The sequence below is a fragment of the Aethalodelphis obliquidens genome, unplaced genomic scaffold (genome assembly GCF_003676395.1).
Source record: "Aethalodelphis obliquidens isolate GAN/ISIS:26980383/991018 unplaced genomic scaffold, ASM367639v1 scaffold3, whole genome shotgun sequence".
NCBI lineage: Eukaryota > Metazoa > Chordata > Mammalia > Artiodactyla > Delphinidae > Aethalodelphis > Aethalodelphis obliquidens.
In genome coordinates, this window is record NW_020837947.1 from 30,567,431 (window position 1) to 30,581,722 (window position 14,292).

General features: G+C 37.4%; 1 protein-coding gene across 1 annotated transcript in view; it reads right to left on the minus strand.

Moving 5' to 3' along the window:
* Positions 1-13,838: 13,838 nt before the first annotated feature.
* ENPP3 (ectonucleotide pyrophosphatase/phosphodiesterase 3) overlaps positions 13,839-14,292 on the minus strand; it is a 64,776-nt gene continuing 64,322 nt past the window's right edge. The window contains exon 25 of the mRNA XM_027086292.1: positions 13,839-14,170. Coding sequence (XP_026942093.1) covers positions 14,000-14,170 — 171 coding nt within the window. The 3' untranslated portion in view covers positions 13,839-13,999. The remainder of the gene's footprint in view (positions 14,171-14,292) is intronic.

Here is a 14,292-nt window from a genome sequence, read left to right on the forward strand (position 1 = left end):
ATGTTCCTTCTCAGGCAGTTTATCAAAATATTCACCCAATAAAACAGGTATGTGTGTGTGGTGGTGGTGATGGAAGTGAAATTTCGTAGCTAAGAGAATATTATTTCCACCAGATGGATAAATACACAAAGTCATTGTATACCCATGAACATATATGAATAAATATACAATATGAAAGTGACAAGGACTCTTTCAATTCTGCTCTCAACCTGTCCTTGTCCCAAGCTTTGGCTCCCGAGAAGAAAGAGCTGGCCATTCCTGGAGCCCTTGGTGACAGAACTTAACTTAACTCCTTAACTTAAGTTCCCTCTACGTGGGAGCCTTCTGTATGCCCTCTCAGAAAGCACATTGTGGTGGCTTCCGAGAACACATGGAGCCTCCCAATGCAAAGTATTTTTTGAAGAAAACTTTTCTAGAAATCTAAAAAAAAAATTTCCTCTATACTTTTGTATAACACTTGACAAATCAAGATGAATTTTAACTGGAAATACATAGCAAACTTTGACTTTGCTTCGATAATCATGTGTCCTATTAGTATATAAACTATAACGTGAGGGTAGGAAGACTTACCTTGATAGCTGTCATGAATCCAAATTCAAGCTTTTTTCCAACTATTTACGCCATCACTCAGCAACCATTTAGTAATTGCCCAGTTACTGTTTCCAAGTATGTGGGCTCTGGCTTGTAAAGTCAGAGTGGGAAAGAGGAAAACCCAGCCTACAAAGTTTCCATCAAATAAGTCTGAACTCCAGACGTGTCTTGAGTCACGCTGACTCTGCTTGGTTATTGAAATTCTATGGAAATTTTTTCTCCTCATTGGCACTGCTCAAACCTCCAGACCACTGGTTTCCAGCCTTATGGTGCACTGTGCTGTTTTTCCCTAATTGCCTTTTGAAACATGAGTGTAACTCTTCCACTTTCATCCTTGCTGTTTTGGGGGTTTCCAACTTTATGCTCATGTATTATCTATGTTATTCTTATTTTAAAATAAAGACAATCACAATTTTAGGTTTTAATAGCCGACTTCTTCATATGCCATTGCGTCTGAGAACCCAAGTTACCCACTCTGTCTGAGGCGGCCACATTCCACAGTTGTCCCAGAAGTACCTAATGAATACAGCTTTCCCACAGCAAATCTGTGAAGGAGGAGAGCATGTTAGCCCTGGGTAGCCTCTGACTCCCCTTTGCTAGTCCTTCCCCATTATCATCAGCATCTTATCCTCCAAGCGTTACCTACATCTCAGGCATCTGTCATTTCTTGAGATCCCAGAAAAAAATAAAGAACTGAGTGAGTCAATCTCTTAGGAATATGTGCAGTTCAAAAAAGGCGCAAAGGTTTCAGGTGAATTTAGCAAATCTCTGAAGGGCATAGTTAAGACTCCAGAAGGAAATTGTCTCAGGGCAGGGCCCTTAATACCAGTTGGTTTCACCCTGTTGGCCACCATATACTCTTCACAGGGGGTTATCATATTGGACGAGGGACAACACTCTACATTCTCTGAACCTTACTTGCTGCATCTGTACCTACTCTCAGGGTTGTGTAGAAAAATGGTACTGTGTAAATATAAACAAGTAATATTTTATGAGTGCATGTGAAATCTGAATAAGGCCACTGGGCTAGTTAACAATATCGTACAACGACATTTCCTGGTTTTGGTATTTTACTATAGTCATGTAAGATGTTACCGCTGGGGAAAGCTGGGTGAAGAGTATACTGGACTCTTGTACTATTTTCTGAACTTCTGTGAGTCTATAATTATTTCAAAAATAATTTTTGTGTGTGCGTGGGAAAAAAGTGAGAAAGGATTTTAAAGTCTTCCTAGAAAGGTACGGTGCATTAAAGAAATACTAAAGTTTTACCTGCCTCATTTCCAGTATCTTTTATGTCCCTAAGTACTGTGGGCAACATTTTTAAGTAACTAATAATAACTACCCCCCATAAACTCATTAAGCAAGAAGCATCTTTAATTCTCCAAAAAAATTCATTTTGAAAAGCATTAAGGTGATTTTTCTCTTTTGCCTATTTTGAGCACAAGCCGTCATCCTGACTTGCCCAAATGTGGATACGGGTGAAGTGGAGAAATTAATGTTTTGCATTCTTTTATCAAATACCAAAAGAAAAGCTGATGTTCTAATATTCAAAAATAGGACTTTGCATAAAGACAACTAGACCTTTACGGCAGATTATTATTTGGGGAAACGATTGTCTAAATTCCTCCATCTCCCCTTTAACATATTCAGGGACTGACTTGATTGCCAAAACATAGAGTTTCCATTGGGGAAGCTCCAGAAGGAGAAAAGACTGCTCCTTTTGGGCCTCAGTGAACTGCAGAAAGGAGGAGAATAAAGAACGAGTAGAAGAAGCAATCAGATATTTGTAGCAGTTTTTATATCTCTGGCAACACAAAACATGTTAGGTTCATGAGGCAATAACTTATGGGGGTACAGGGGAGGTGGTCTTGCATTGTGAACTTGGGGAGGAAGCTATCCTGATCCAATGTAAGGCGCAGTCATAGACACAGAGCAGAGTGGTAGACAGATGGAGCCCCTGAAGTTAGCTTTCCTGAGCTACTCAGTTTCCCTGTGGCCTGGATCCTGAGCTCAGGGCCAGCAGTGTGAGAGAGGAAATCCCACAATAGGGGATAAGACTGGATTTCAGGGCCAGCCAGATAGACGGAGGATGTCGTGAGAGACTCAGAGACTGAGGTGGCCAGGCCAAATGGATGGACCTTGAGATCACCACTTGTAGATTTCAAGCCTGGAGATGAATAGGGCAATTCCATGAAAGGCAGAAAGGAACTTACTTCTGAGGCCAGAAGGTGCCAGCCAGCGCATGCTCACGGACAACAGGAGGCCAGGGATCTCACCCCGCAGCCCCACAAGGTCAGAAACTCCACTTCTTTTAAACCTGGACTCCAACCAAGAGAGAAGAAGAGGGGAGATACTATATGAGAACTAAATATTTTCATCCTAGAGTGTCTGAACACTACCCAAAAATATCACTTACATTATAAGGTCACACTAAGCTTTAAACAAGACTGGATTTTGTTAAATTTTTTCCCTGTCAACCAGCATATGGTGACTCCTCTGCATACCCGAATATAATGCAATTAATTATGAGATAAATTTTTTAGTCTGCTGTCCATGTGTCTTGTAAACTACAGGCAATCTACAGGGTACCTGGGTGGCTAGAGAAAAGAAGAAAGATCAGAATTGAGCAGAATTTGTTCTCACCCAGGTTTAAACATATGGCAGGACAAATCATGTTATTACATCCTTACATCTAAAGTCTCTCTAAGCGTAGTTTAGTGTAGCCGAAACTCTTAGCGTTTTTCTAACATAAGCTTAAACGGGTCCAGATAAGTTTAACTTAGCGTTTATTGAGCCCTTCTCAATCAGACACATTGGTAGTTACTGGTACAAAGATGAGTAAGACAAGGTTCTTACTCTCAAATTGCTCACAAGCATCTAAGTAAATCATTGTGATACAATATATGCACTAAAATTACTTTAAGAGACAGTGATGTCATCGTAAGCTCTGAAGTTAAGGTCCATCAGAACAGAACAAAGATCTATCAGCCAGTCTTTCACTAAGACTCTGGTTGACAATGTAACTGAATCCCAATAATGTGTCTAATAGTACCTCTACTGTGGTTTAAAAAATTATATTTTAAAATTCATGGGTTGTTTTACATGGTCATTAAAATACATTTTTTTCTGCAATCTAATTTTTAAGACTAGTCTAAATTCTATCACTTTGGAACCTATAGGCTTGCTGTAAATTTTCAGAGCAAGTATCAACCTATAATTGAAGCACTTTTCACTTTTCTAAGCATATTGCATGTGTTATTTCACTTAATCCTTACAACAGGCATTAAATTATCCCATGTTATCAATGAAAATGAACCACACGGAGTTCACGCAACGTGATGCAAGAGTCCGCCTCTGACCACTGTGCACACTTCCTCTTCCCTGTGCTTTTCCTAAAGTACTTGGCAGGTCTTTCCGTGTAGTACTGGTTTATACAAATTGGCTTTGTTGCTCCACATTTACCAAAGTGTATTCTTTAGAACACTAGAACTACATGCATAGGTTGCTGGTACTTTCTGTTTTGATTAAAGTTTTTTTTTAAGTAAAACTAATCCTTGAAGCTTCTGATATATTAATGTGTACTGTGTATATTTCCAAAGGACATAATAGTGCTTAGTACTTTCTAAACATATAGACTGTTTTGTAATGGAGCTTTCCAGGTCTATTAGGTTTCTCTAGAGAAACAGAACTAATAAGATATAAATAACGTATATAATATATTACATATATATTAAATATATATAATATTTATTGATCTATTGATTTTAAGGATTGGCTCACACAATTTGGAGGCTGGCGAGTCCAAAGTCTGCAGGGTGCGCCAACACTGTAGGGACCCAGGGAGGAGACAATATACAGTTCAAGTCCGAAGAGCTGATGTTGTTAAGGAAATCTTCTGGAGAATTCCCTCTTGCTTGAGGACGGCAGACTTTTGCTCTATTCAGTCCGTCAACTGATTGGATGAGGCCCACCACATTATGAAAAACGATCTGCTTTTCTCAAAGTCCACAGATTTAAATGGGGCAAAAATACCTTCACAGAAATACCCAGAAGAGACCCAGACAAACTAATATGTAAAATTAACTGTCACACCAGTACGTTAGGATTCCACAGAAATCACCTTAGAAAACACTGCCCTGGCTGTATTATCAGCTCCTTAAAGGCAAGACCTGGGTTTTTAAGTTCTTGTATCCTTCAATATCTTGATTAATTGATAGTAAAAGACTGTAATTATGATAAAATGGAATGAGCACTGGACTTAGAATCAAAAAACGTGGAGTCCAATTCTGGCTCAACATTCTAGTAACTTTGTGGCCTCAAGGAAATAATTCAATCTCTATTCTTATCAGGTTTGTTACATGTGGACTGGGAGTAATCATAAGTATATCAAATTAAATGAGAAGATATGTGAAAGTGTTTGGTACACACACTTATGAATTTTAAAATGTTTCATAAAGCAAACAATTAAAACTCCATGACAATGTCAAAGTATATCTCTGAAAATCAATACACTTCATGTTATTTTTTTCTGTTATCAATATTGATTCATTTTGTTTTTTAGCCAAAAGTGAAACACATGTCATTTTAATGTTACCAAAGTGGGGTATAGGTCAAACCTTATGAAATTGTCAATGTTTAGCAGGTTTTGAGTTACAAGAATAGCAATTTCATTTGGTTTATCCTAATACGAATAGGTGGTAAAATGCAGGGCTATACTTGAGGTTATTATAGCTAACAGACTTGTTATTGCTAATTAGGGCTTGGTAGGCCCCATTCATTATTGTCTCTGCCTAAAAGAAGATCTTATTCTGGGACAGAATGACTCAGAGTGTCAAAAAGAGCTGAAAGAAAAAAATTTGATCACTTTTTTGATTTGGTGGCAACTTTTAAAAAATCTCCTTTATCTAGTTTTTTGTTTGTTTGTTTTGTTTTGTTTTGTTTTGTTTGGCGGTACACGGGCCTCTCACTGTTGTGGCCTCTCCCGTTGCGGAGCACAGGCTCCGGACGCGCAGGCTCAGCGGCCATGGCTCACAGGCCCAGCCGCTCCTCGCCATGTGGGATCTTCCCAGACCGGGGCACAAACCCGTGTCCCCTGCATCGGCAGGCGGACTCTCAACCACTGCGCCACCAGGGAAGCCCTAGTTTTTTATTCTTACTGTGAATCGCAGGAAATGGTTATGAGAGGTCTGAGGGGACAAGAAACTTTTCTTAACAGCCATTCTGGCTTCTTACTGCTCCTTGAACATACCAGGGACATTACTTCATAGCTTCCCCCATGCATCTGCCTGGCTAACACCTCGTGTCCCCCAATTCTTTATCAGATCTCACCTTCTCAAGGAGACCTACCCTGACCACCTTATATATTATTTTTAGCAAACTATCCTCCACATTTCCACTACCCATTGTCCTGGTCCTTTTTTATTCTGCCTTATTTTTCCTTTTTATCCATGGCATTTATCTCTTTCTAACATATATAATTTAATTTTCTTATTTGTTGTACCTATTATTTATTGTTTATCTTCCTCACTAGCGTATAAGCTTCTCAAGGGCAGGGATCTTTGTTGATTTTGTTCACTGATTATCCAAAGCCCCTAGAACAGTGTCTGGAACATAGTAGGAACTCAGTAAACATTAGTTGAATAAATAAATTTAATGAGAAGATCTTGAACAGGAAAGACATGTTGTTGAATGACTAGGAAAAGGTAGTTGGTTCCAGTCTCAAAGGGACAGCAAGAGAGGAAGATATTTTGTATCAAAGTAATTGATTACATATTTGATTCTAAATTTCTGTTTTTAATTTGTGGAAAACTCTGCTTAAATGCTGTAAGAGACTGAAGTCACAATCTGAGGTGATAACTGATGATAAAATCATCAGAATAAGTCCATTTTCTGAGATGACATCCAGACAGATCGGGAGGAAACATATGACTCTACTGCCAAAGCCAGTTGATCAGAGACACTGGACAATCTGTTTCCGGTTTTTTCAGTATCCCAGAGTAACAAGATTAAGCATGCCACGGTTGCTTTTTCTTCCCCCTTAAATTGCTAATGTGTGCATAACTGATAAAAATATTCTTGGACCTAACCAATGAATAAGGACTGTAATAGAGGCAGACCAAATTGAAAGATCAGGGCAACCACAAACCATAATGGAGGATGCTATTAATGTGACTAACTCATCCTGGCAGGAAATATAGGAGTCCAACCTCCAAATCACAGGGCAAAGATCAACCTGACACAATCCACAAATTTGAGTCACTGAAATTGTGCCCAAACCCAAGTGAAGCAGAAACAATTGCCTTGTTCATTCAAGAAGAACTTTCTATGTGATTGAGAGAGGGCAACGCTACCACGGCAGAGCCTCTGTTGCACGTATTCTAGATCTGGTAACTTATTGAATCCTCATAACCACTCTATGAGGCAGGTACTAAATGATTCCCCTTTTACAGATGAGAAAACTAAGTTGTAGGTTTAAGAAACTTGCTCCAGGTCACACAGCTAGGAAGCCAGGATTTAAACCCTGGTGTCTGTAACTTAGGGATTCATGGTCTTATCAATTCACTACCACCTCATAACACAACCGAGAAGAGATGATTCCTTGGGAGACTATTATAAACAAACTTTACAGCTAACACATTAAATAGAGAAGACACTATGCAAATCATTAGGCAAAATTCCTTAATTTCAAGAAATAGGAAAAATTGTTTAAGGTCTTTGTTTATCCCTTAGACATATAAAACATTATACTTTAGTGGAGTGAGCCATATGAGATGGACTAGCTAGCCGCTCCAGATTTCTTCTACACCTATACATCTTTAATTTACACACTGAGAAACATAATATCATAGAATAACAGAACCAGCCTAGGTCTAAGTCTGGTGTCATGATTTACTAGTTGTTATTCAGCTACGTTTACAACATGGATTTGGGACAAGTCAGAATTGCATGAATCCTGTCGTTGGAAGGCTGAGGTTTGTTCCTTTCTTGAAGTTTGTTCAAACGTTGAGTCCACTGATTGAGGGAGTGATTGTGGTCTTCCAAGGGTGCTGTGTAAAAAGGAAGTTATTTCTTCCAACAGCCTTGTTTGTGTTTTTGAAAACTGTTTCAGTTTATGTCCTGTCTCCATTCCCAGGCCCAGCCCTCTCAAAGTAAACAGATGACAAGCAGTAGTGGTAGGGTAGTGGTGATGCAGGGGTGGGGATGGAGGTGGAGGAAGGAAAGAGATGTCCCTAGGGCAAGAAGATTTTCAAAGAACCCAAATGTAATTTGGAAATAAACTCAAGTGCCAAAACCAGATGGGATTTATAGCATCAAGATCAGTCAAATCTATAAGCATAAATATAGACTGAGAGAAATTTCATGTACTTACTCTAAAATGATCAAACACTGATGGACATTCTTACACTAAATGCCAGCTAAATTAATGGCTAAAGATGAATTCTTGGCACATAAATAGGTACACCTCTTTATCCCCTTCATCTCCACCCATCTGCTTCTACTTGCCCAGAAAACTCATTTGTTTCTGATTATTTTATGGAAGAACAGAATCTGAGCTTCCTTAATTCAGACTATGGCACTAAAAACCATAAAACAAAAGCAAAGAAGGAAGGAAGGAAAGGAGGAAGGGAGGGAGGGAAGGGATGGGAGGGAAGAGCAGGGGAAGGGAAGGGAAGGGAAGAAAGGAAGGAAGGAAAGAAAGAAAGAAAGAAAGAGAAAGAGACAGAGAGAAAGAAAGGAAAGAAGAAAGAAAGAGAGGAAGAGATGAAGGAAAGAAAGAAAAAAGAGAGAAGAACAAATGGAGAAAGGCATTGAAAAAATAAATTTCCATAATCTTAACTAAATCTGGAAAATAAGCCAACATTTAAAATTTCCCTTCTTTCCAAGTCTGCTCCCAAGACCTTAGTTGACCCCATTTGGGTTAGAATGTTCTCTTTCTACAAACAAGAATTAATTGTAGTCCTTGATTCAGTAACACTGGAACTCACAAAAATGTCCTTCTTATATGCCTGTCTACCAAAACACGTACAACTAAAAACAGAAGTAATACGAGTTTCCTCTATTTAAAAAGCAAGTAATTGTGTAGTATTAAATTATCATTTATATACAAAGCACTTGTCAAAACTTTAGTTGATCATATACTTTGATGTCAGCAGAGTAAAAAGGAAAGACAACTGCATCACCTGAGAGATGATATAGTTCTATTGGCCAAAAGACAAAAAATACCTCAAGAAGACTTGGGGTGATGACTGGTCATGGATGCTAACATGGATTCTTACTACACCCACCTAAGGCTCCATTAATTCTCAGCTACACATTTTGGGTACCAATTTGTAAAAAATCAAGGCATTTATTGAAATATCAAGTAGTCATTTCCGGACTTACTCCAATAAGTTAAATTTTCTGATAGAAAGGATTCTTTAAATCCTTAAAACATAAGTATTTTCCTGAAAATTTTGAAATTCACCTGAGAAAAACATTTGACTCTGAACCAAAGTAATGTGGATTGACATTTCTCCAAATCCTATGTTCAAATATTATATTCAAAGGAGAGCTATGCCCAGGGGCCATGAATTAATAGAGTTTAACTGTTATAATCATTGGTTGCTGTGATTATGTGTGATTTTAATAATGTGTAATATATATTATATATTTTTGATATGTAAATGTAGTTTATATATAAAATGTTTATATATGTAGTTAAATAGTATAAATATATACATGTAGTTTAGATAGTGTTACAATGAGTATGTGTTTCTTTTATGATTTAGAAAAAATAAATTATTTCCATTGTTGGTGGGGAAAAACTACATCTCAGTAAATTCAGATTTTGAATATACCAATTTAGGAATTAAAGTTGTGCCAATATAGTACTTTTAGTTTTAAAAAATAAAAGTGCCATATATATGTTTACCAACTTCTAGGAATTTTCACAGAAGGAATTTTCACACTTTGGACAAAATTACATATGGATTAGGTTATTCATTGCTGTATATTTGTAACTACAAAATACTGGAAACCGTTAAAGGCCCTTACATAGGAGATTGACTTAATTAACTATGGTAGTCAACAGATCTTTGACAGAGGAGTGAAGGCAAAACAATGGAGCAAAGGTAGTCTTTTCAACAAATGGTGCTAGAACAAGTGGACATCCACGTGCAAAGAAAAAAAATTAATCTAGACAGAGACCTTACACCCTTCACAAAATTAACTCCAAATGGATCATAGACGTAAATGTAAAACACAAAATTAAAAACTCCTGGAAGAGAGCATAGCAGAAAACCTAGACGGCCTTGGGTATGGGGATGACATTTTAGATACAACACCAAAGGCCTGATCCATGAAAGAATAACATAACTACACTGAAGGGGGAAAGATTAATACAAGTCATTTTGGAACACAGAATTGTGATTATAAATTCTTAGTCTTGAGACACAAAGACCTAAAAACATTTCTTGAATTCTACGTAGTAGATTTGTTTCTCTCAATGGTGTTGGTTAGTAATTCCTTCATTCTTCGTATTATAGGATTGAGCAAATGAGTAAATATGTTGATAATGTTGGGAACCAAGTTTCTCACTGTTGGAGAAGGAAGATACCATTATGAAATGGGAAAGGGTTAGAAAGAACCATGTAGTACTGAATGGTAATTGAACTCATTGCATTTTACACATGTAATTATAAATATAAATAGAGATATAAATAGAGACACATAAAGAGATGTAGCTATAGATTGTACTCTTGTTGACTAAAGGAGCCTAGATACAATGATACGCCAGAAGTAATTAGGGTACCAGCACCCACTAAATGGAACCAGGGCTCCTTAGAGAAATGGCTGATTCCAGAGTTAGCACAGATAAGTACAAGATGAGCTTAAAACATTATTTTTGGTATCAGAAAGTAAGGAAGTTGCTCAGAAAATAATGAGGATATGTCAAAAGGACACAAGAACCCACCTGTAGGAGCTTGCACAGGCCAAATTTGGGGCAATTTGAATACTTAACTAAACAATGATTCCGTGCATTTTAATCAATTGGAATAAAAAAGAATCCATGAGTCTATATAAATAAGAAACAAATAATAGGGCTTCCCTGGTGGCACAGTTGTTAAGAATCCACCTGCCAATACAGGGTACACGGGTTTGAGCCCTGGTCCGGGAAGATCCCACATGCCGCAGAGCAGCTAAGCCCACGCGCCACAGCTGCTGAGCCTGTGAGCCACAACTACTGAAGGCCGCTGGCCTAGAGCCCGTGCTCCACAATAAGAGAAGCCACTGCAATGAGAAGCCTGCACACCGCAACAAAGAGTATCCCCTACTCACCGCAACCAGAGAAAGCCCGCGCACAGCAACGAAGACCCAACGCAGCCAAAAATAAACTTAAAAATAAAATTTAAAAAAGAAACAAATAATAAACAAACAAACAAAAATAAGAAGGGAAAGCTTTTCCTTACAGTAGAAAGCTAATAAATGTAGAAGGAATAATGGCAGTTTTTAAAATCACCCTTTTGCAATTGTCATAGTAAAAATTGAATCAGGGAAGAATTATTAATGGATACTAAAGACAGGTGAAAATTTAATGAGAAACAGAATATTTATAGGGGCTCGAGTATCTCCCCACAAATAACCTCTAAATTATAAGGAGAAAGTACTATCTTTGAAGCAGAGAAAACTGGTGAACACCAACTTAACCAACTGACCAAATTTGGCATCAATAATAATGGCAGATTGAACATCTTGTGCTTCCAGAAGTGAAGCACCAAGGACACACTGGCACTGATGTAGTGCTCCTGCCAAAGATGCAGAACATGGAGCCAATCATAAGGACGTATCAGACAAACCCAAACTGAGGGACAGCCTACAAAATACATAGCCTGGACTCTTCAAAACATTGACATTATTTGGTAAAGGCTGAGGAACTGTTGTACCAAAGAGGAAAGAAAACTTAATGCAATGCATGATTCTGTTTTGCATCCCAGAAAATAAAATATTTTAAAGGACATTATTGAAAATGAGAAAAAATTAAATTTGATCTGGAAATTAAATAATGATATTGTATCAACATCCAACTTCCTGACTGTGGTTGTGTGACTTAATGTCCTTGATCTTAGGAGATACACCTTAAAGTTCTGGGGGGGTAAATGGGCATAATGACTCCAATATACTCTCAGAAAGTTCAGGGAAAAAAATAAAGCTATCCATAAACATACATAGAGAGAATATTAACAATCAGTGAAGATGGGTGAAGGTTATACAGAGTTCTTTACACTATTCTCACAACCTTTCTGTATCTTTGAAGTTCTTTCTAAATAAATATTTTTTAAATGCAACTAACTTTATTATTTACAATTTCAGATTTTAAAAGTAAGACAAGATCATTATTTAAAAAGTAAGCTACAGGGCTTCCCTGGTGGCGCAATGGTTGAGAGTCCGCCTGCCGACGCAGGGAACACGGGTTCGTGCCCCGGTCCGGGAATATCCCACGTGCCGCAGAGCAGCTGGGCCCGTGAGCCATGGCCGCTGAGCCTGCGCATCCGGAGCCTATGCTCCGCAACGGGAGAGGCCACAACAGTGACAGGCCCGCGTACCGCAAAAAAAAAAAAAAAAAAAAAAAACTGGCTACATACTGAAAGTTATAAAGTAACGATTGTAAATCCCCTGTAATTCCATGAATTGTTAAATCAGTGGTGACTTTCCTTAAGAATGATTTTACACATACATATTTCTTTTTAATGGGATAAGATTATACCAAAAAAAACTTACACAATCTCTATGCAAAATATGCAATTTTAATGTTTCTCTGACTGAAATTTTTATTTCTATGTTGAGCACCCATTTGATCTGATATCAAAAACAATTTAGTTGCTTTAAGAGAAACTCAGAAGCAATGAGGACAACCAGAGTTAAACTCAGTTCAAGGTTGTAACCATCCTTCACTTGTCTCCCCCCATAGTGGAGTCTAAATTCCAGGTTATCTTAGCTAGTTTCCAGGCCACAGTGGGGCAGGGGACCACTGATTGGAGGAATTCTGTCTATATACAGGGCATCAACATTTTTGCCACATAGCTGGAAATAGTTTCCGATTTTTGTCTTGTCTTTCAGCTTCTCTGAATTGTACGTTTTAAAACTAACTCTATAAGTAGAGTTAAAAAAAAAACCCAATGGCCCTAAGCTAATATTTAAATTACTTGTAATTAATGACCATAATTCCATTGAAGTCCTAATAGAAATAATTTGTTTTTTTGAAGCTCGTGCCACAAGATTTTTTCTCACCAGCAAAGCCTGTGTCCCCTGTATGAACTGGTCTATATATATCAGAAATGAATCTGGAACATTGCCAGTCTGCAAATCCAAAAATCTGACCAATGATATTGCCTCCCAAATGAGTACTGGGATCTCTTTGCTTAATAATCACATTTTGAAAAATTAAAGAGATACATATAGAGAGAGTTTTTTAAAAATTTTATGCAACACCAAAAGTCACAAGATAAAAATTTTATCTCCCTCTGTCTCTTAGTATTAATTCCTGCCTCTCTCCACCCTGGCTTTAGTGTACAAATCAAAGTTGACAAACTTCAGACCATGGGCCAACTCTAGCCCCCCATCTACTTTTGTAAATAAAGTTTTGTTGGACACCAGTTACTCCAATTCCTTTTACATATTATCTATGACTACTTCCTTGGCGTAATGGCAGAGTTAAGTAGTTGCAGCAGAGTCTGTACAGCCTGAAAAATTTTATTATCCAACACTTAAAGAGAAGTTTTGCCAGCCCCTGAAAAATGATAGTATACTATACATGCTATTGTACCACTTGTCTTCACTTAACAATAGTCAAACAGTCAATATGTAGATCAACTTCTTTCTTTTTAGTAGTGGAATCGCATCCCATTGATTGCTTAAATAAACTCCATAATTTGCTCAACAAGTCTTTTAGGTTACCTTCTGGTCTTCGTAAAAGATGATATTTTCATGCATTTCTGCAAAGTATATCTGTTGACACCACTTTTACAAATGAAATTACTGAATAAAGGTAATGTGTACTTTTTATTTTAATAAATATTGCCTGATTGCCAAGTATAAAAAGATTTATAACAAAACTGATGTGGAACTGATTCAAAAGGGAGACCTACTTCTCCTACTCTCCCTTCTATTTAGATAATGCTGGGAAGAAAAATATAGCCCAGGATTATAAGTGAGATAATAAATATAATAAGCAAGGAACAACATAGCACAATCTCTGGCAAAAAAAAGTGTAACTTTAAAATAATATATTTTTATTGAAATGAAGAAGAGAAGAGAATAATGAAAATTATACAACATGGCTTTTAGAGGAGTCAAGGAAAAATAGAAAACTTTTACATTCTTCAGCAGAAAAAATCATTTACAGTTTGCCAAAGTTGTTTTATATATTAAGTTAAATAATAGTTTCAAATGTGGGCAAATATGTCTTTAGTTGCAAAATTTCAGAGACAGGCTGGAATTTTTCCTGATAAAAGTCAAGTCCAGTAAGAAGTTCCACATCACGGACCCGGGCAACATGTGCGTTGAATCTTTCTTCAATCCAAAGAGCTTCTGGTTTATTTCCCTGAAAAAGAAAAACAAAAAACTATTTTCCCTGGGGCATGATTTTTCATTAACAGAAAGATCTTTTATAACTTAGAAGTTGTCCTTTTTCCTGGGTTTTTTTGGTTGTTGTTGTTGCTTTTT